The sequence below is a fragment of the Chiroxiphia lanceolata genome, chromosome 6 (genome assembly GCF_009829145.1).
Source record: "Chiroxiphia lanceolata isolate bChiLan1 chromosome 6, bChiLan1.pri, whole genome shotgun sequence".
Classification (NCBI taxonomy): domain Eukaryota; kingdom Metazoa; phylum Chordata; class Aves; order Passeriformes; family Pipridae; genus Chiroxiphia; species Chiroxiphia lanceolata.
The window spans coordinates 5,540,276-5,560,318 of NC_045642.1; the positions used below are offsets into that span (position 1 = coordinate 5,540,276).

At 51.3% G+C, this 20,043-nt stretch overlaps 5 protein-coding genes across 6 annotated transcripts; 2 read left to right on the top strand and 3 right to left on the bottom strand.

The window, feature by feature from the left end:
* Positions 1 to 981: 981 nt before the first annotated feature.
* On the bottom strand, positions 982 to 2,061 carry LOC116789064 (mas-related G-protein coupled receptor member A2-like). The gene is given in 2 exon segments (XM_032692401.1): positions 982 to 1,258; positions 1,261 to 2,061. Coding segments are annotated over 2 exon segments (978 nt in total). The 5' UTR covers positions 2,047 to 2,061; the 3' UTR covers positions 982 to 1,066.
* A 1,923-nt stretch (positions 2,062 to 3,984) lies between these two features.
* On the top strand, positions 3,985 to 4,989 carry LOC116788027 (proto-oncogene Mas-like). The gene is made up of 2 exons (XM_032690290.1): positions 3,985 to 4,300; positions 4,337 to 4,989. The coding sequence occupies exons 1-2, from the start codon at positions 4,000 to 4,002 to the stop codon at positions 4,987 to 4,989; spliced, it is 954 nt and encodes a 317-aa protein (XP_032546181.1). The 5' UTR covers positions 3,985 to 3,999.
* Positions 4,990 to 7,687: 2,698 nt separating this feature from the next.
* On the bottom strand, positions 7,688 to 9,520 carry LOC116789068 (mas-related G-protein coupled receptor member D-like). Of its 2 annotated transcripts, none has more exons than XM_032692406.1 (2): positions 9,249 to 9,520; positions 7,688 to 8,719 (listed from the first exon to the last, which is right to left on the bottom strand). In XM_032692406.1, the coding sequence occupies exon 2, from the start codon at positions 8,680 to 8,682 to the stop codon at positions 7,744 to 7,746; it is 939 nt and encodes a 312-aa protein (XP_032548297.1). In that variant the 5' UTR covers positions 8,683 to 8,719; positions 9,249 to 9,520; the 3' UTR covers positions 7,688 to 7,743. The 2 variants fall into 2 exon arrangements, with proteins under 2 accessions (XP_032548297.1, XP_032548296.1); XM_032692405.1 differs by having other exon boundaries at positions 9,234 to 9,520.
* A 1,908-nt stretch (positions 9,521 to 11,428) lies between these two features.
* LOC116788028 (proto-oncogene Mas-like) lies at positions 11,429 to 12,259 on the bottom strand (the record flags this gene model as incomplete). Its single annotated transcript, XM_032690291.1, has 1 exon — positions 11,429 to 12,259. A coding segment is annotated over one exon (831 nt), but the record flags the coding sequence as incomplete, so codon positions are not given.
* Positions 12,260 to 15,911: 3,652 nt separating this feature from the next.
* On the top strand, positions 15,912 to 17,788 carry LOC116789065 (mas-related G-protein coupled receptor member H-like). The gene is made up of 2 exons (XM_032692402.1): positions 15,912 to 16,283; positions 16,601 to 17,788. The coding sequence occupies exon 2, from the start codon at positions 16,639 to 16,641 to the stop codon at positions 17,581 to 17,583; it is 945 nt and encodes a 314-aa protein (XP_032548293.1). The 5' UTR covers positions 15,912 to 16,283; positions 16,601 to 16,638; the 3' UTR covers positions 17,584 to 17,788.
* Positions 17,789 to 20,043: the final 2,255 nt, after the last annotated feature.

Consider the following 20,043-nt stretch of genomic DNA (forward strand, 5'->3'; position numbering starts at 1 on the left):
TTTGAAAAACCTTCACTCCTTTATCTGGAATTGTTTTCCTAAAGGGAAGCTTCTTTTTTCTATTATTTTTTACATTTTTTCTGTTCCTTTGCCTTTTTATTTATTTGAAAAGCATCACTTAAAAGAATTAGTGATTCACCCTAATGCCTGTAGTTGCTTTTTGTTTCCTGTTTTGAGCTCCTGAAAGCTGAAATTTGAATCCCATTTCTACTATTCTCTAATTTTTAATGCTATTTTTCCATAATGTACATACAGGTGATTCAGAATTTTTTCCCTTGGGATCTCTTGGGACCTCTCACAAAGAAGCTGTTTTTAAATCACCTTAAAATGAAGAAGGAATGAGCCCATAAAGTCCAATTTCTTCTGAACACAGACCAAATTTCAGGGCACTGACTTCCAATCTTCTCTGAGTAGAGGAAATGACTAATGGAAAGAAACTTTGGAAGATAAATAGGATAAAAAATATCCTCCTTCACTGACAGATATTCCTGGGTTATATAGGTTGTTTCTGTGCTGGTAATTATATTAATATTAGCACACACTTAATTGCTTTGTTTTATTGTTCTGTGTTCTTAATTGATGAATCTCATGAATATTTGGCAATATGATTTTCTCCATCTTGTTATCCATTATGCCTATTCTGGAGCTTCCTTAGGATGTCTTTCCGTCATAACTGTGCTTTGCATTAGGGAGGAATCTGAAAAGAACCAGAAGTCCTCATTGCAGAATATGTACGGGAGGAAATAAGACTTGAATTACTGTCAATGACAGAACTAAATATAAGGCAAATTGTAATTAAAATAAACAGAGGGTAAAATGAAGAGAGAAAATGGGGATTGGACCAGATAAATAGCTTTTTATTTAATGCACAGGAAGAACTCAACTGAGCCCAAGGAGACAGAGTTTATTCCCTGGGAATGGGGCAGTAAGGGTCATTCCAGGGGAATACGGCCAGGGAACAGGTCAGAGCCCAGATACCCTGGCTCTGAGCCACATGCCCTCAAGCCCCCACACTTCTGGCTGTCTGTGAGGTGCCACATCTCCAGGTCACCTCACCAGCAGTGCCTTACAGAGAGGTCACCTCCACCACAGTGTCCCAACACACATGGTTCCTCTCCTCATTCCCTGCTTTCTCTTCAAAGGCACGTCGGAGTGCAACTTTGACGGAGCGATGGAAGCGGCGCCGCCGGCAGCTCCCCACCAGGACGTAAATGACAGGGTTCAGGCAGCAGTCCAGCAATGCCAGCAGCAAAGAGGTGTTGTCAGGAATATTTCATCAGAATTGAGAATATTGAGGAAAATCTCTAGGCAGAAAGGAATGCCGAAAGCGAAGAAGACAATGATTTCGATCAGGACAGCAATGGAGAGCCTCCCTGGGTGTTGTCTCTGGGAGCCGCAGAGGAGCTTGGTGATCAGGAACAGGTTGGAAACCAACATCAAGACTGACAAAATCATGGAAAATGCCAGGGCTACATCTGATAGAACTTCCTCAGAGTCTTTGGTAAATGTGAAGTGCAGCAAGGAGACAAAAACCCCAGCGAGGGCCCAGAGTGTCCCACTCACGATGCCCGACAGGTGCCTGGGGCGGTGGCAGCGGTACCAGATGGGGAAGAGGACGGACACACAGCGCTCCACACTGAGGGCTGTCAGCAGCCCCAGGCTGCTCAGGTCAAACATGTGGCACAGAAATCCAACCACAAATACAAAATCTGCATAGAGAGGAGCAAAATGAAGCAAAGAAGTACAAAATGCTTTTAAGGTCAAAAAGGCTAATAGAATCAGGAAATACATGAGGATGAGGGAGAAGTCAGCAACAGCCAGGTTTAGGATGTAGACAGTGAAAGGGCTCTGCTTCATGTGGAAGCCCAGGAACCACATGACCATCCCATTCCCCACCAGCCCACAGAGGGAAATCCCCAGGCAGACACCCCCAAAGACAATCAGTTTGTACGGAATGATCAAGCAAGTATCGTTGATAAATTCCTCAATGTCCAGAGATCCATAAGTCACGTTCAGCGTGAGGTTTCTTGTGTCAGTCTCCTCCATGGCAAATGACCCTGCTCCAGGTGGCCGCCTTCTCCCTTTCCCACCACCTCCTAGGAGAGACAGGGAACCAGAAGGGAACGAGGGCCATCAGCATTCCCAGCACCCACCTCCTGTCCCCATGCTCCCATGTCAGACCCAGGAAGAATCTCATTGCCCTGCTGTGCCCAGGACAGGCTCGCACCCCTCCGGCCCTGTCCCTGGACAGGAGACGTCTCCCACCTGTCTGTCCCTGCACTCCTACCTCCTGGTGCTCCTGGGAACAGGGCTGTCACAGGAGCCCTCGCACACGGGACCTCCAGGCCTGCCAGGAGAACGGATCTGGTGGTGGCTGCTGGAACCACCCGCTGTGCTTCAACCTCGTCCCTTTTGCCAGGGGTGCAGATCTTCAGCCAGAGATCACATCCTCTGGTCAGGAGCCTTCCCTCACAATCTCTCCACATCGGTGACAGCTTCCCCTCACATGTCCTGTGTGCAGAGATCTTGTCAGTAGGAGTTGCTCACATCACTTCTTCCTCTCCCCCGGCCATTCTCCATCATGTAAGGGGCTTCTGGCTTTCTCTGTGTGTGCCTGCTGGTCCATCTGTCAATGCAGGAGGGGATATAAATCATTCCCAGGGATGGAGGGCGAGAGAGATTAGCCAGACACCTTCAAGAGTGAGCAATCACTGATGTGTAGACATGCAACGGCACAAGGGCTTTGCTCAGTGCCTCTAATGACATGTAACTGGTGCTCAAAACCTCTCCCAGCTTTCTTCTGGGATATGCTTCCAGGACCTGCACCTGTCTGTAGATCTGTCTCCATCCCCCACTCATTCAGGGACCTTCAGCCTATGCCTTGTTTCAAGTCTGCCTCTGGCCCCAACTCCTGCAGCTCCAGGCTGGACACCCTGAAGAGACTGTAGACCTTGGTCATTAACAAGGATGTCCTTGGAGGACATGGGTCCTGGGGATGACATGCCTAGTATATAACTCCAAAGGAGACAGAAAACACATGGAAGAGGGAGAGAAAATATGCAAAACAATGCACAATCCCTGTCTTGTGAAAGGTTGAGGTTGTGAGGCAGGAACCCCCTGGAGATAAGAGCACGTTGGCAGCACCATGTACCCCACAAAAAGTAATCTCAGAGGAGACACATGTCTGACAGGGGTGTGATTAGAGGCAGTGGGCAAAGCCCTCGTGCTGTTCGGTGTCTGGGCACTGGTGATTTCTCACAGCAAGTGGAGGCAAGGCCAGTGCTTGGCCCCAGAGGCTCATCAGAGGAGAGTTTTGACCCAGGATTCTCAGCACCTGAAAGGACATAATATTATCTATGCTCTCCCCTCCTTCTCCATAGCTTTAAATTCATTTATATGGCATTTAAAATTATGGAGCCCTAGTGCCTGTATCAATGGGATCATAATAGATCAGCACCTCCTGCTGTAGAATGGAGGGACGGAGAGGAAGGGGGTGCCATGGCCAACTCCTACTGACAAGATCTCTGCACACAGGACATGTGAGGGGAAGCTGTCACCGATGTGGAGAGATTGTGAGGGAAGGCTCCTGACCAGAGGATGTGATCTCTGGCTGAAGATCTGTACCCCTGGCAAAAGGGACGAGGTTGAAGCACAGCGGGTGGTTCCAGCAGCCACCACCAGATCCGTTCTCCTGGCAGGCCTGGAGGTCCTGTGTGCGAGGGCTCCTGTGACAGCCCTGTTCCCAGGAGCACCAGGAGGTAGGAGTGCAGGGACAGACAGGTGGGAGACGTCTCCTGTCCAGGGACAGGGCCGGAGGGGTGCGAGCCTGTCCTGGGCACAGCAGGGCAATGAGATTCTTCCTGGGTCTGACATGGGAGCATGGGGACAGGAGGTGGGTGCTGGGAATGCTGATGGCCCTCGTTCCCTTCTGGTTCCCTGTCTCTCCTAGGAGGTGGTGGGAAAGGGAGAAGGCGGCCACCTGGAGCAGGGTCATTTGCCATGGAGGAGACTGACACAAGAAACCTCACGCTGAACGTGACTTATGGATCTCTGGACATTGAGGAATTTATCAACGATACTTGCTTGATCATTCCGTACAAACTGATTGTCTTTGGGGGTGTCTGCCTGGGGATTTCCCTCTGTGGGCTGGTGGGGAATGGGATGGTCATGTGGTTCCTGGGCTTCCACATGAAGCAGAGCCCTTTCACTGTCTACATCCTAAACCTGGCTGTTGCTGACTTCTCCCTCATCCTCATGTTTTTCCTGATTCTAGTGTTTTTTTTTATCTTAGTAACATTTTGTACTTCTTTGATCGAACTTGCTCCTCTCTATGCAGATTTTGTATTTGTGGTTGGATTTCTGTGCCACGTGTTTGACCTGAGCAGCCTGGGGCTGCTGACAGCCCTCAGTGTGGAGCGCTGTGTGTCCGTCCTCTTCCCCATCTGGTACCGCTGCCACCGCCCCAGGCACCTGTCGGGCATTGTGAGTGGGACACTCTGGGCCCTCGCTGGGGTTTTTGTCTCCTTGCTCTATATCACCTACACCTTCAGTGAACACTCTGGGGAAGTGCTTCCAGGTGTAGTCCTGGCGTTTTCCGTGATTTTGTCAGTCTTGATGTTGGTTTCCAACCTGTTCCTGATCACCAAGCTCCTCTGCGGCTCCCAGAGACAACACCCAGGGAGGCTCTATGTTGCCATCCTGCTCAACATCATTGTCTTCTTCGCTTTCGGCATTCCTTTCTGCATGGATGTTTTCCTCAATCTTCCCAGTTCAGGGGATTTGTTCCCTGAAGATGACATCCCTCTGCTGCTGGCATTGCTGGACTGCTGCCTGAACCCTGTCATTTACGTCCTGGTGGGGAGCTGCCGGCGGCGCCGCTTCCATCGCTCCGTCAAAGTTGCACTCCGACGTGCCTTTGAAGAGAAAGCAGGGAATGAGGAGAGGAACCATGTGTGTTGGGACACTGTGGTGGAGGTGACCTCTCTGTAAGGCACTGCTGGTGAGGTGACCTGGAGATGTGGCACCTCACAGACAGCCAGAAGTGTGGGGGCTTGAGGGCATGTGGCTCAGAGCCAGGGTATCTGGGCTCTGACCTGTTCCCTGGCTGTATTCCCCTGGAATGACCCTTACTGCCCCATTCCCAGGGAATAAACTCTGTCTCCTTGGGCTCAGCAGATGAGTTTCATGGTGTTTTGCGGACCTCTTGGCTGGAGAGGGTGTGACATAGTAAGCCCTGGGGATATATCCAGCGCGGGACAGCAGTGATTTCACAGGTCTCTTTGGGGCTGACACCTCTAGATGGCAGGAGAGGGGTTGGGATCGCATGGAACACCCTTCCCTTTCTGTCCCAAGAGCAGATCGGCAGAGCCGGCTCTGCATTCCCGACTTCTGGGAAAGGAAACAACCCTACGCCAGGCGGGGCTGCAGATCTAGGGAAAGAACTACAACATTCCCTTGCGCTTTAAGTGGGAATTTGTCAGATTCTTTAATTCTAGAACTAAATCATTCTGAGTAAAGTGTAGATTCACTAGTGCTGGGAAATTACAAGAGGTATGTTCCTGGTACTCATTTCACATCAGTAAGTTGTTGCCCATGGGAATCTGTGGATGATCCATGCCTGGAAGAGTTCCAGGCCAGGTTGGGCAGGGCTTGGAGCAACCTGGTCTAGTGGAAGATGTCCCTGCCCATGGCAGGGGGTTGGAACTGGGTGAGTTTTAAGGTGCCTTCCAACCTAAACCCCTCTGTCATTCTGTGAGATAACACAGAGCAGCTGAGCATGTCTGATGCCAAATATCACCTCTCTGATGCCAGAGAGCGGCACAGCTGGCAAATACCAGCTCTGGCACAGATCACAAAGCCGTCTCCAGACTCGGCTCCCAACCATGCCACGAAGCAAGGCAGGGGATCACCAGATCAGATGGGCTTGGCAAGCTACACACACTAACTCCTGTGCTCTCTGTGCTCATACCAATTCCACTTTGCACCCATGACCAAAAAGAGCTTGAAATATGGAAATTCACATAAGCAGATGCTTGGACCACTTAAATTTTTAGAAATTAGGGGCGTTACACTGCTATTCTGCAGAATGGGGTCATCCTTTAATTCCCCGGCATCAATATGAAGAGGAAGCCATTCGCCACTTTCATCCTGAACCTGGCCACCCTCAGGAGGACCTGAACAGCAACTCTGTACAGTGACTTTAATGACTAATCAAAATCCTGGTTGTACCAATCTTTCTTGCTTTCCTACTACTGCTGAATAAAGTTTGTTTTTCTTTCTTGTTTGTTTCCAACATGGTAACTCTGACCCCAAAATTTGTTAAATAAACAGCATCTGGGCTTTGCTGCAGAGCTTGTCACTGGTGAACAGAGCAAGGCTGACTCAGCGTCAGAAAATGGCTCATTTCCTCTATTTCTTCTCATTCTAAAGCCTCTAAAGCCAATCCTTTATTTCAGCAAGGGCTGACAGACATGGAGGGGAGAGAGAAGCACTGCCACTGCCCCTCTACCCAGAAAATTCCTGAGCCAGGCTACAGGGATTGAGTCCTCATGGCCTCAACAGGCTCTTCTCCATGAAAGGTCCAGTTTTCCTTTTCCTTCCCTCTCCCTGTATCCTCTTTCACATAGAAAATCTCACTTTTGCTGAGTCTCCAAGCAGAGCTCATTTAATTTTAACCCTCCTCCTGTTTTTTTTCCCGGGTGAGGAACAGAGTCTCCAGAAGTGGAGCCAGCCCTCAGGTCATGGTTGTGACACTCTGCTCAAGCTAAAACCATCCAGACAGGCCAGAGAAAAGTGGGAGGATCCACAGGAGGCAGTTCCAACCCCAAACCCTTGCGTGCAGATAGGCCACATGATGTGCAGACCAAACGCAGTGTGCAGCAGGAGCGATGCACTTTTGGGGAGAACCTTCCAGAGGGGATCCCAAACACACATTCCTACTGCCCCTGATAACAAAGCTGAATGTGAACTCTCCACATAGTATCCCCATGTGTCAGAACCTGCTGGCCAGGAATTGTCCAGAAATTGTTCTGCACTGCTGTGCCAAGATATCTACCTGCACTTTGTTTTTAAGCAGACACACCAAAAAGCCCCACTGGCAGGAACTCTGAGCCTTGGTGACTTGGTTTTAATAGTCCACAGGGTAGAGAAGCTCAGTTTTGAGACAGAGAAAGCTCAGATCTGTTGAATAGGAAAGATTCAAAGCAGATTTCAAAGCAACAAGTTTCATGAGTGTCCCTGCCTATGGTGGGAGGTTTGGAACTCAATGATCTGTGAAATTCCTTCCAATCCTAACCATTCTGTGATGATTCTATGATTATTCATCAGATCATCCAGCATCCACCCCAGGCAGGAGTTCCCCTGCCACCCACCACATTTCCTTGTGCTGCAGTTAATTCCAGTCAGCTGCAGCTAGACCCACACCAGTATTGCCCCAGGACACCTCCATGCCCAGAGCATCTCAGAATCATAGAATTGGGGTGGCAGGGGTTTAAACAGCTGGTTTAGGGTGGATATTAGGAAAAGTTTCTTTACCAGAAGGTGATCAGGCACTGGAACAGGGTCCCCAGGGAGCCTGACAGAACTCAAGGAGCATTTGGACACACTCTCAGGCACATGGTGGGATTGTTGGGGTTGTCCTGTACAGGGCCAGGAGTTGGACTCAATGATCCTCATGGGTCCTTTCCAACCCAGGATATTTTATGATTCTATTTTATTATGATTTCATTTTATGATGATTCCATTTTATGATGATTCCACTGTGTTGTCTCTATTTTGAGGCTCTGACACATCTTCAAAAGTCCTCTGGAAGGCAGCACTAACAGAGAGTGTGAACTTCTTTTCACAGCTCCCAGCCAAGAAGTAAATAAGAGGGTGGACGCTGCTGTTGGCACAGACGAGCGGGAGGGAGGCGCTGAGGACAAAGACAGAAAAATCAAACACCCTGAGCAAGAGCCAGTACCCAAAATCAGCAGTGAAGAAGGGGAAGAAGATGACAGCCAGAAGGACCACAGCACAGAGCTTCCTTGGAGGATGTTTCCATGAGCAGCATAGGAAAACAAGCAGGGTTAGACCAGAGCAGATCAGGGTGAGCACCGATAAGAGGTAGCTCAGGACAAAGGTGATGAGCGCTGAAGGGTGGGAGTAGAGGGTCATGGTGAGCAGGAAGGAGAGGACCCAGAGCAGGGCACACAGGAGCACTGGGAAGCGCCGGGAGTGGTGGCAGGGACAGTGGGACATGGGGAGGACAGACAGAGCTGTCACAGCACTGAAGGCTGTCAGCAGGTAGACACTGGCAGTGAAGGCAAACAGGATGATGATGTTCAGCACAGTTGTCACTCCCTGTGAGCCCAGCTCATGACAGAGGCTCTCTGGGACATAAAATATCCCCAGGGTGATGGTGATGGAGAGGAGGAAGGTGAAGCCAGCGATGGCCAGGTTGAGGATGAAGATGGTGACAGGGTTCCTGTGGATGTGGAAGCTGAGGAGCCAGAGGACAGCCCCATTCCCAACCATCCCACAGAGGCAGATGAGGAGTGTGACAGGGATTTTGCTCAAGTGGCTGCTTTCACAGTCGGTCCAGTTGTAGGAGTTGTCCTCACTCCAGCTCCTGTTAGATGCCATCCCACTGGATTGGCTCCAGCAAGCGGGGCTGGCTCTTTCCGTGGCAGAGGATGTATCCATTGTGACACCTCTGCTGCTTCTCCTTCCCCTCACACAGCTGGAGGGGTGAGAAACAGAGACACATTGGCAACACTCTGTCCACCACATGTGGCTTTCCCCATCTTGTCCCATGCCCCAACTTCCACATGGGGGAATACAGAGAGAGGTGAGGAACAGGACAAATGGAAAATAGGATGTGGGATGTGGATATGGACATGCCTGGCACAAAAGCCAGGGATATGCCTCCTTCCTGGATTTGAACAGGACAGATCTGGAGGAGGAAAATAATTGAAGAAGGACATCTTTGGAGATACCAAAGAATGAGAGGCTTTGGGGTGTGTCTGATCTGGATTCTCAGGCATCTAATATTGTAGTTGATATCACTGACCTGCTGGGTTCCTTCAGCAGGACACTCATTTCAGTATCCCCCCTTCCCCCCACCTTTTTCCATAATATTTATAGGTCTTAATACCCTACAGACTGCTATTCCCTCATCAGATTTGGTGAAAATTGATGATCAGGTTCCACACCAGTGGTGGGGGGACAACACTGATTAAGCTGAAAAAACCCACCCAGAAGAGTCTGACCTTCTTTCCTCTCGCAGCCTGAAGAATTCCACTGGAGCAGACGCGCTGCAGTCTCACATCACCTCACACTCGCCAGCTGCTGTCCCTGCAATGGGATCTCCAGGAGTTTTGCTGGAATTATCACTTGGAAAATGGGAGCGAAGCCTTCCGGGTGAGCCTGAGCAGTGTCTGGCATGGGGTCTGTCCCTGGTCCTTTCACATCCCCCTTTTCTCAGTGTTGACTCATGTTCTCAAGGGCTCTTGCAAAGGGGGAACTATTCCCCCGCCTGTGACGGTAGTAGGGTTCTGGTTCTAATCTACTCTTGGCTTTGTACAGGAAATGACTAACAAAAGAGAGCCTCAGAAAAGAGACCTATGGGAAAAGAATTTGTCTCCGTGTCAGGTTCCTCTTTCCTTTTAAAGCAACCCCAATCTCAAAATATGATCTTTGAACTGGCTGAATTTTTCTCCTCCCATTCCAGGGGTGGATCTTTAGGACCCTGCACTACAAACTTGCTGGGAAACTTCGATTTCTGCTTCAAATCTGGTTTTGCCACTTGTATACCACAAACTCAGTAATACTTGACCTTCGCCACACAGTTTCCAAGAGGATTCTACTTTGTGTGTCAAGGAGCTCGTGGAATAATAAAATCTGGGCATGAGATGCAGCATGGGCAGATGGCAGAGGGATGATTCAGGATTTCAGGAATAGAAGAAGGGGTGAATCAATGCTGCTTGACTGGCTTTAGCCATTGGGAAGTTACAGAGCTCATCTAAGTTGTCTTCCACACTCCCTTTGGAGTCATTCAGCACCAAAATTAATTCCATGGAATTTCTAGAAAGCTGGAGTGAGGTGAGATGATTCCTACCCAGACTCACATGCATCTGGGAGCAGGGATATTCCTGCTGAGAACTGGCGTGTGTAAGGACCCAAGGACCAGAACTGTCTCCTCTCTTCCTTGCTGATGCTGTGTTTGTGTCCCAAACTGTGGAATGCAAATCTCACATCCTCTCACCAAGCTGACCCTTTACAGTGCAAACAGGTCATGATCCAGTATCTAAAGGGCCTCCAAGAGACAAGGGCATGGAGTGACAGGACAAGGGGCAATGGCCTTACACTGACAGAGAGGGGGTTTAGATTGGATATTGGGAAAAAATTATTCCCTGTGAGACTGGCACTGAAACATGTTGCCTAGAGAAGCTGTGGCTGCCCCATCAAGTCCTGTGCTTGATTAAAGAACAGAATTCCCCAGGATCTCTCATCTTCTGCTTCCCTGAGCAACGTCCTGAGCATGTTCTCTAGAAATCTGGATTTCCCACACAAGATTTACAAACATTAGTTGTTTGTTTACATGAAGGTCAGGTTTGTATATGTACAAAGGAAACCATGATGTGCAAATATTATGGCTCTGGTAGCAGTGTGGCAAAGCTGATATCTCATCTGGCAGGAAGAGCTCAGCCTCCTGGAGGATTCCTCCTGTACTTCTCAGCCTCTATTTCTGCCTCTTCTGGGTCTTCCAGTTTGTTCCATGGGCTTCTCCACCTCCAGTACAGAATTTCTCTTTCCCACAGCCCCTCTTTGCCTGTCTGTCTGACCCCAGAGTGCTGGTCACCACAGCACTTTCCTGTTTTCCCATCCCTTCCTGCCTCCCCAATCAAACCCCCTTGGAGGTTTAAGGTTGGTCCCTTGGAGGATGAAGATTTGGCTGCTGGAGGATGGTGCCAGCAGCACTTGGATTTTCTCTCCATCCCTGTGGCACAGGAGAACACTGAGCCAGAGGGAGCTGAAAACATAATTTCTGTCTTTCACCATCATCTCCTCTGGTCTGGGGGCTTTTGAGGATCAAGGTGGTGAGAACAGGAGCACAGATGAGACAGGACTTTCTGGGCCACATCATTTCAGTGTGATGAACTAATTGGCAGCATGAGGAGACTGTCACAGCTGTGACTTCAGAAATAAGCACAGGCAGCTCATGAGCCAGAAAGGGAAGGAACTGCAGTCTCCAGTAAATTACATGAAAAAAAATTTATTATAATAATTTAAATATAAATTTGAGGTGGGAACCAGCCCTGCCCCTGGAACTCTCAAGTATGCCCTTGTCCTGGGGATGCACAACTCATCCAGACAAGCAAAGGCTCTGCTCCCACTGTGCAGAGGTAGGGCTGCCTCTCTTCTAGTGCCAGTTGGCACCCAGAGGGATTTAGGTAGCAGTTCCCACCACAGGGGTCTCACCCACCTCTTGGGAATCAGCCCTGTCTTCAAAGACCCTCTGTAGAGCCACTTTGACAGATCCCCTGAGTCTGGGCTTCCCGTAGCTCCCAACCAGGACATAAATAATGGGGTTGATGCTGCTGTTGACAGAGGCCAGCAACAGACAGATCTCAAAGACAAGGTTAATGTAGACAAAGAAGTTGAGGAAGATCTGGATGCTGAGTGGGACACCAAAAAGGAGGAAGGAGAAGACAGTGAGGAAGATGACGGCATAGAGCCTCAGTGAGTGGTGCTGCCAAGAGCTCCGCCTGAGCTTGACGAAGACGATCACGTTGGAAACAACCATAAGAGGAGTCAAAATGCAGAAACTGAGGAAGCACAAGGTTCCCAGAACCACCCAGCAGTGCTCGGAGTGCCCCAGGTCACACACGAAGTACACCAGCCCGGCCAGCACGCAGGCAAGCGCCCACAACAGGCTGCACACCACGGGGCACAGGAGCCTCGGGCGGTGGCACCGGCACCAGAAGGGCCAGAGGACACCCACGCACCTCTCCACACTGATGGCCGTGAGCAGGTACAGGCTGGTGCTGTACGTGAGCAGGACCATGGAGTGGAAGAGCGGCAGCGCCTGTGGCACCTCCGCACGGGAGCGGCTGAGCATGGGCATGTGGTACATGAGGAGGAAGGCCGAGGTGCAGAGCAGGAAGCAGGTGTCAGCCAGGGCCAGGTTCAGCAGGTAGACACTGAAGGGGTTCCTGTGGACACGGAAGCCCAGGAGCCAGAGGATGGCCCCGTTGCTCAGCAGCCCGCACAGGCAGGTGAGCAGGGTGAGGCTGCCTGTGAGCAGCTCCGGGATGTGCTCCGCAAAGCACCCAGTCTCATTGTGTCCATCCTCATATTCCAGGCTCTCTGTGGGAGTTTGGAACACTGAAAGCCAGCCATGGGTCGTGTGGTTGGGGTGCCGGTCCATCTTCCTTGTGCTCGCCTGGGGACCTGCAAGAGATGAAGGCAAAATTAGGGACTTTAGGGTGTCCAGTACCTGCACTTTGGTAATTCAGTGTTCCCCATCCTCCAAGGGCTTCAACATCTGCAACTCAGAGAACATCAACACTGGGAAGAGAGGAGAAGGGAAGGGAAGCAAGAGAAATAGGGACTAGAGGGAAAATTCTGGGCCCAAGGTGGCAGGAAATAGACAGGGAAGGGAAAGGAAGGGAAGGGAAAGGAAGGGAAGGGAAACAGGAAGGGAAACAGGAAGGGAAACAGGAAGGGAAGGAAACAGGACAAATGGAAGGGATCAAGGAAATCAAGAGAAATAGAGGGACATCATGGCAGAGAAGACAGACAGAGAGCTGAAAGGGGAGTAGAGAGAGAAAGGAAAGGCATCCAGAGCCATTTGCCCTTTATGAGTAGAAAAGGGCTGAGGAGAAGAATGGGAAGAATGGAAAGATGGAAGAAGAGGAGATGTGAGCCCAGACCCATCTCACCAGTCACAGGGGTTCCAGAGAGAGCACAGTCCTTGCACAGCCTTGGTGTCCCAACGCTGCAGACTCCAGTCCCCTCTGCCAGCGCTGCACGTGAAACTTCACAAGGCTGCCATGCCCAAACTGTCCCAGGCAAGATCTGGCCACCAGCACCACGGTGAATCCATGCTGAGGGCCTTCAGCAGTCCATGCTCTGGCTCCCCACCTCTCCCTCAGGAGTGGCCCCTGGGTGTGAGCCGGGGCTGGGTCCTGGGTGTGAGCTGCGGCGTGGACATGCTGGGGCTGGGTCATTCCTCTGAGAGCAGCAGAAGTGTCCTGCCCAGTGCCACCCCATGGGACGGGCATCGCAGCCCCATTTGCTGGTTCCTTCAAACACTTCCTCTTTGCAAACCTGGCATCACGTTGAGCACGGAATTTTCATCTTCCTCCTCATTTGCTTCTCCTCTGTGCCTGGTGGCAACATCCCTGAGGTGTGTTCATGGAATCCTGGAATGGTTTGGGCTGGGAGGGACCTTAAAGACCATCCAGTTCCAACCCCCTGCCATGGCCAGGGACACCTTCCACTAGACCAGGTTGCTCCAAGCCCTGTCCAACCTGGCCTTGAACACTTGCAGGGATGGGGCAGCCACAGCTTCTCTGGGCAACCTGTGCCAGGGTCTCACCACCCTCAAGGGAAGAATTTCTTCCCATTATTCCACATAGACCCACCCTCTGGGGTGAAGCCATTCCCCCTTGTCCTGTCACTCCATATCCCTCTCCATCTCCTTCTCAGTTGGTGGGGAAAGTAAAGCCTGCAGCCATTAAGCAATATTACCCAAATGTTTGTGAATAATGTTAAATATTTGTTTAAAATGACGTTAATGTGAAGAGTAAATAATGAATAGTAATTAATAAACACTACTAATAGTATTTAATAATACTAATAGTAAATCCTAAAGTGCAGGTGGTAAATAATAAACTGTGGGTGGTAGGTAATGAACAGTACATAGTAAAGTAGGGAATAAATAGTAAACAACAGATGGCAAGCAATAAATAGCAGTAAGTAATAAACAGTAAATATGAAGAGCAAATAACAAATCTGGGAGGAGTGGCCTTAAATGGAAAGATAGATTTAGATTGGATATTAGGAAGAAATTCTTCCCTGTGAGAGTCTGGCACACATTTCCCAGAGAAGCTGTGGCTGCCCCATCCCTGCAAGTGTTCAAGGTCAGGCTCAGTGGGGCTTAGAGTAACCTGATCTAGTGGAAGGTGTCCCTGCTCATGGGACGGGGTGGAACTGGATCAACTTTAAGGTTCCTTCCAATGCAAACTATTCCAAGATTCTATGATACTATGAAAAATGACTCTACAATCTCAACACATTAAAGATCCAGCGTAACTGGATTCTCATTTCCTATGAACTTTATCAGGTAAAAGTCACAGAAGACATTCCTGCCATCCCCGGACTAACGTCTCCATCTGCTCCACTAAACCTCCCTGGAATAAAAATGACCATCTCTTTATGAACCCCGTGTACTGATTTGAAATGACAGTGATGTTTCCGGCTGGCCTCCACATTTGCAGCAGGGAATTCCCAGTCTCCAGCCAGTTGTGACGTGTGTATCTCATTTCCCAGCTGAGTGGCTGGAGGGAGGTGGGTGGAAGCACATGCTGAGCTGAAAGAGGGGTTGAGGTCAGCTTGAAAAAGAGGCCATGCCAGTGCAACTCAGAATGACTCAGCCTTAAACTATTTATTTAGCCTTAAAATAAAAAACAGACAAAAATCCCTAAAAAGTACCTTTATGTCAACACACAGTGATCTCTTTGGGAACAAACATGTAACGGAAGATATCAGCTGTCTGCACATACAGCAAGTGGCAAGACAGCTGGAGGAGTTAACTTCTGGAAGCTTAAAATACCTGAAGGATCAGTGGGTGGATTCATTCAGAAATCCTCTGGATGCTGCTGATGCACAGTGAGATAGATAGATAGATAAAGATATAGACAGATATAGATAGAAATAGATATAGGTGATAGATGATAGATATAGACGATAGATGATAGATATAGATATAGATAGATATACACCTCTGCTATGGAAAGGCTGAGAGAATTGGGGTTGTGCAGCCTGGAGAAGGCTCCAGGAAGACCTTAGAGCACTTTCCACTGCCTAAAGAGGCTCCAAGAGAGCTGGAGAGGGACTTTGGGCAAGGGCCTGGAGTTACAAGACTAGGGGGAATGGTTTCACACTGACAGAAGGTGGGTTTACATGGGATATTGGGAAGAAATTCTTTGCTGAGAGGGTGGTAGGCCCCGGCACAGGTTGCCCAGAGAAGCTGTGGCTGCCCCATCCCTGCAAGTGTTCAAGGCCAGGTTGGACAGGGCTTGGAGCAACCTGGGCCAGTGGAAGGTGTCCCTGCTACCAAAGGGGTGGGATCAGGTAAGAACAACCACAAGTGCTCCCAAACCTGAGGGGTAGGAGGATGTGCTACTGGTGAAGGGCTGGGATGGGGATCACAGCACCCCAAAATCTGGTCTCTAATAGCTTTCATTGCATCACTAAAGGTATTAGCAGTAATAAATCTGGGCTGTAAGTGCTCATAACCTGGTTGCAAACAACTACTTGCTGTCCTTCACTTGGGCTGTCAGGACCTGTGTTTGAATGGCAAAAACTGGAATCCTTGGCTCCAGTTTGCAGGTATGTTCCCTTGGGCCAAGAGGAGGTTTTGGCAATGATCCCAGTGCTCTTTCCGGAATGAGAGTTGCTTCTGAGAAGTACCCAGCTGCCTCTCCAGTGCTGCCAGTACTGCCAGTACTGCCAGCACTGCCAGCATTCCAGCACCACCAGAATCCCTCTGCTGCCAGAGAGGTGGTGACCCCCCAGGCATGCTGAGGTTTGGAGAAAAATGAGGAATGGCCAAAACCTGGCTGGAGAGGGAATGCAGTTGGAGAACAGGAAGTTCTCTGCGGGGGGTGGGGTGGGGGGAGAGTGTTTTTAATCAGGAGTAAACGAGGAGCCATTCACAAAATTCTTCATGGGGAGCTTTTGGCAGAAGCCACTTCCTTTGTGGCAAAAAAAAAACGAACCAAAAAACAAACCCAAACAAGACAAATAACCCCAAGGAAGTGCAGCTCTGACGTAGCCAAAGTTACGAAACTGTTTCTGACTCCCCCGTGTCCCCACTGCTCCTGAGGGAACAACACCAGGACAGGACACGGAGAGGAGTCAGAGGGGACCTCCTGGTTATCCAGGGACTTTCTTCTTCATGTAACTGTCCTGGGAGGATCTGCTCTAGGATATGGATCCAAAAGGAGCATGAGATGCCAAGAAGTGCTGCTGATCTGGACAGACAACTCTCGCCTGCTGCTTCCCCACAGCGAACAGTTAAGTGGAATGTTTCCCTTCCTCCCTATCCCACCCTCGTCTCCTCCACATCCACAACCTGCGGCTGTGTTCCTCCCACCCTCTCCTGGTGACCACAGTGCCCTCCTCGGGTCCTCCCTCTACTTACCTCCTGCATGTCCTGTGAACATCCCAGCCCTCCCACCCCCCTCTCCCATCCTGTAATGTCCTCCAGCTCCCTCCCCAGCACATCTCACTTCTCTGCTCTGAATCCTTCCCAGGGCTGAGAGCTGATGAGGATCCACATGGTTCATCCCTGAAATCTCCAGCTTCTAACTCTCATCCACTCTGACCACAGCCAGGGACCAGGTCCCACCACCCACCCAGTGTCCATCCATGGAGATGAGCCAGACATCCCCACCTCCCACCTCACCCACTGAAGGCGATGATCCATGTGAGATAGATGTCACCGACATGGCCATAGATGGTGTCACCCTGCTCATTGGCCTCTGTGGGCTGGTGGGCAATGGGGCTGTCCTCTGGCTCCTTGGCTTCCACATCCGCAGGAACCCCATCACCGTCTACATCCTCAACCTGGCCGTAGCTGATTTCACCTTCCTCCTCTTCGTCATCACCTCATCCCTCCTCTACATGGTGGACAATGCTTCTTGCTCCGCTGTTGTGTCCCTGAGGTACCTGAGGTCGTTCCTCCTGCTGTCACTGTTCTCCTACAACATGGGGCTGTACCTGCTGATGGCCATCAGCATCGAGAGGTGTGGGTCCATCCTCTGCCCGCTCTGGTACCGCTGCCACCGCCCCCAGCACCTGTCAGGGGTGGTGTGTGCCCTGCTCTGGGTCCTCTCTGTCGCTGTCATTGCCACGGTGACTTCCCTGTGCCTTTTGGATGAGCACGAACCCTGCCAGATGTCTCTCATCTCCATGTACATCCTCAACCTCCTCCTCTTTGCTCCGCCCATGGTCATTTCCAGCACAGTCCTCTTCATTAAGGTCAAATGTGGCTCCCAGCAGCAGCAACCCAGGAGGCTCCACATCGTTATCTTCCTCACTGTCATCTTCTTCCTCATCTTCGCTCTTCCCCTCAGCCTCTTGAATTTCCTGCAGCAGCTCAGCTACACTGTCGTGTCCTCCCAGGTTGTTTTCCTGCTCGCCTGCATCCACAGCAGCATCAAACCCCTCACTTACTTCTTGATGGGGAGCTGCTGGAAGCGCTGCTCCCTGGTGTCCCTCTGGGTCTCCTTCCAGAGGGTCTTTGAGGAGACAGAAGAGAACACTGCCTGCAGCAATGGTGCCATCATGGACACGGTGGTCCCAGCCTGTTGAAGGACCCTGGGACGGTGGCTGAGGGTTTCTCTGAGTCATCAGATTAATAAATATCCACAGTATTTCCTCCAGTGTCACCCTCCCGCAGTGTAATCCCTCCGGAAAGGGGAGCAGGCGCATTGCCAAGGGCAGTGTGGGAGGGATGCTCTGCAGGGAGCATGTTGGAGCACGGCTTTCTCCTCCCTCCCAGGTCCTAGAATGCTATTCCTCCTGATGCCTTAAGCTCCTAATGGTTTTTTATTTTTCTAATATTGGTAAGCCTTCTAAGTTTTATAAGTAGATTCTAAAAGCAGCAACCCTCCCTCCTTTGTCCCTTGTCCCTTATCCTTTTCCCTCTAGCACCCTTGTTTACACATTCCTTAACCCTCTTACCCCATCATTCTATGCTCCCTATATCAATCCTACTCCTGAAACCAGTAGAAATGTTTAGTCTTTTGTCAAGGCAAGGCCTAGATTGTTGGCAGAACAGCATATCAGGGCCTAAACCACAGAACATGGTCAAAAACTGGGTAACTATGTACCCTTTGTGCTCTGATGATGGTGAAGGTGATGAAGTAGGTGGTCCCGAAATGCACCCCAGACCCATTTTCAGGGGGTGGACCCGGGGAGGTCCAGAGCAAAGGCCACAGGGTGGACACATCTGGGATTGGATGGATGGTATTATAAAATGTAACCTCTCGGGCACAGGGGCGCGCGTCTTGTAACATCTTAGCCTTGGTAAATAAACCCTTTCTTATCTCACCCCTAATTAACTGCTCTGGAGATTTTTTCAGCACATAAATCCCACGGCAACACTCCAAAGGAATCATGCCCCACAGGGCTGTGATCCCAAAAATCCCCCTGGTACGTGATTCCTGCATCCCACTGTGGTCTGATATCAATAAACAGCTTCGTGAACCCTGAGCTTGCCACTGTCCTCTGGTTCCTACTGCCAGCCGGGAATGTGGGTAGAGGGAGGGGACACACACATGGACGGAGGGGACATACTCATGGCTTGTGCTCCCTGGAGCACAAATGATCCCCACAGCCCACAGCTGGGACTGCACGGGCACAGCCGGCATGGACAGGATGGCCCAGGGGTTCCATGTTCTCCCCTTCGGCTGCTCTGTGAGTGTCACAGCAAAGATCTCCCCAAATATCTTTTATTTTTAATTTTGTGAACCAGGTGTAAGTGTAAAGGACTCTTTTCCTTCGGAAATTCTCCCCCTCTACCCTGTCTTCAGCTTCTCCTTCAGCAGACTCGGATGGTGCAGCGGCAAAGGGAGGGGGAGTTCACGGTCCCCAGCCCGGCTACCCCCTTCCAGGAGCAGAGTGACAGTGTGTTTGTCACCACGGGCTCCACGGGGCATTACCCACCTCCCCTGTGACTTTGCCGAGGTCGCCAGCCCCGCACAAACCCACACCTTCCCAGCACATCTTTCCCTTCAGCCCCACCACATCCCACACCTTCCCATTATGTCCCACACCTTCCCAAGAGCCCCTACATCCCACAGCCCCCATACCAACCCCCCACGTCGCTCCCCCATGCCAATCCCACCATGTCCTGCCCCCTCGTGCAGTCCCCCCCCAACTCCATCCTCACTCCCGACGCTCCAGTCCCTCCCCATGGGGCTGCTGGCCCCAGGACGCTCCGAAAGGTTTCGGGGGGCTGTTTCTCTGGGAGACTCCCCACACACTCGGAGCTTCACCCCTGCTGTCCAGTCCCCCGTCCCCCCCAACTTCCCTGGGAAAGGAACGAGAGGCGGCGGCGGGATAGAGCCAGCGGCGTTTATTGGGGTGGAGGAGCGGGAACGGGCCGGGAGGAGCGGAGGCACTCCCAGGGGTCCCGGGTCAGCGGGGCAGGAGTGGGGTTGTCGGGCACCGCCTGGGGGGAAGGCGACCCCGGGAGGGGGGGTTTGGAGGGTCTTGGGGAGGTCTGGACGCTGTCAGGAAGGCGTCTGGAGGCTGTCGAGGTGGTTTGAGGGGTGTCGGAGGGCGTCTGGAAGGTGTCGGGAGAGGGTCTGAAGGGTGCCAGGAGGGGGTCTGGAGTGTGCCACGACGGTGTTGGAAGGTGTCTAGAGGTTGTCAGAGGGTGTCTGAGGGGGTCAGGAGGGTGTCGGAGGGGGTCTGGAGGGTGTCGCAGGTGTGTGGATGCCGCCCGTGCCGTCTCCCCTCGCTGGAGGGCAGCAGAGCCCGACGGGCCGCGCTCGGAGCCGGGGAGCGGCCGCCGGCCGGGAGTCCTGCGGGGCGCAGCGGGACCGGGATGGAACGGGACAGGATGGGATGGGACAGGGATGGGGTTGAGGATGAGATGGGGACGGACACAACATGGATCAGGACGGAGTGGGGTTGGGATAAGGGATCCATCACGACACACAGCTGCGCGGAGATGACCTGCAGGGGCCTGGCTGGGAGCAAGGGTGGGCAGCTGAGCGTGAAGCCTGGGTGGGTAGCACAGCCAGCGGGACCGCAAGTGGCCTC

Coding starts and splice junctions, on each gene's coding strand:
- LOC116788027 (XM_032690290.1), top strand. CDS start 4,000: ATGGAGGAGACTGACACAAGAAACCTCACGCTGAACGTGACTTATGGA. Junction 4,301..4,336: donor TTTTATCTTAGTAACATTTT/GTACTTCTTTGA, acceptor CTCTCTATGCAG/ATTTTGTATTTGTGGTTGGA.
- LOC116789068 (XM_032692406.1), bottom strand. CDS start 8,682: ATGGATACATCCTCTGCCACGGAAAGAGCCAGCCCCGCTTGCTGGAGC.
- LOC116789065 (XM_032692402.1), top strand. CDS start 16,639: ATGGAGATGAGCCAGACATCCCCACCTCCCACCTCACCCACTGAAGGC.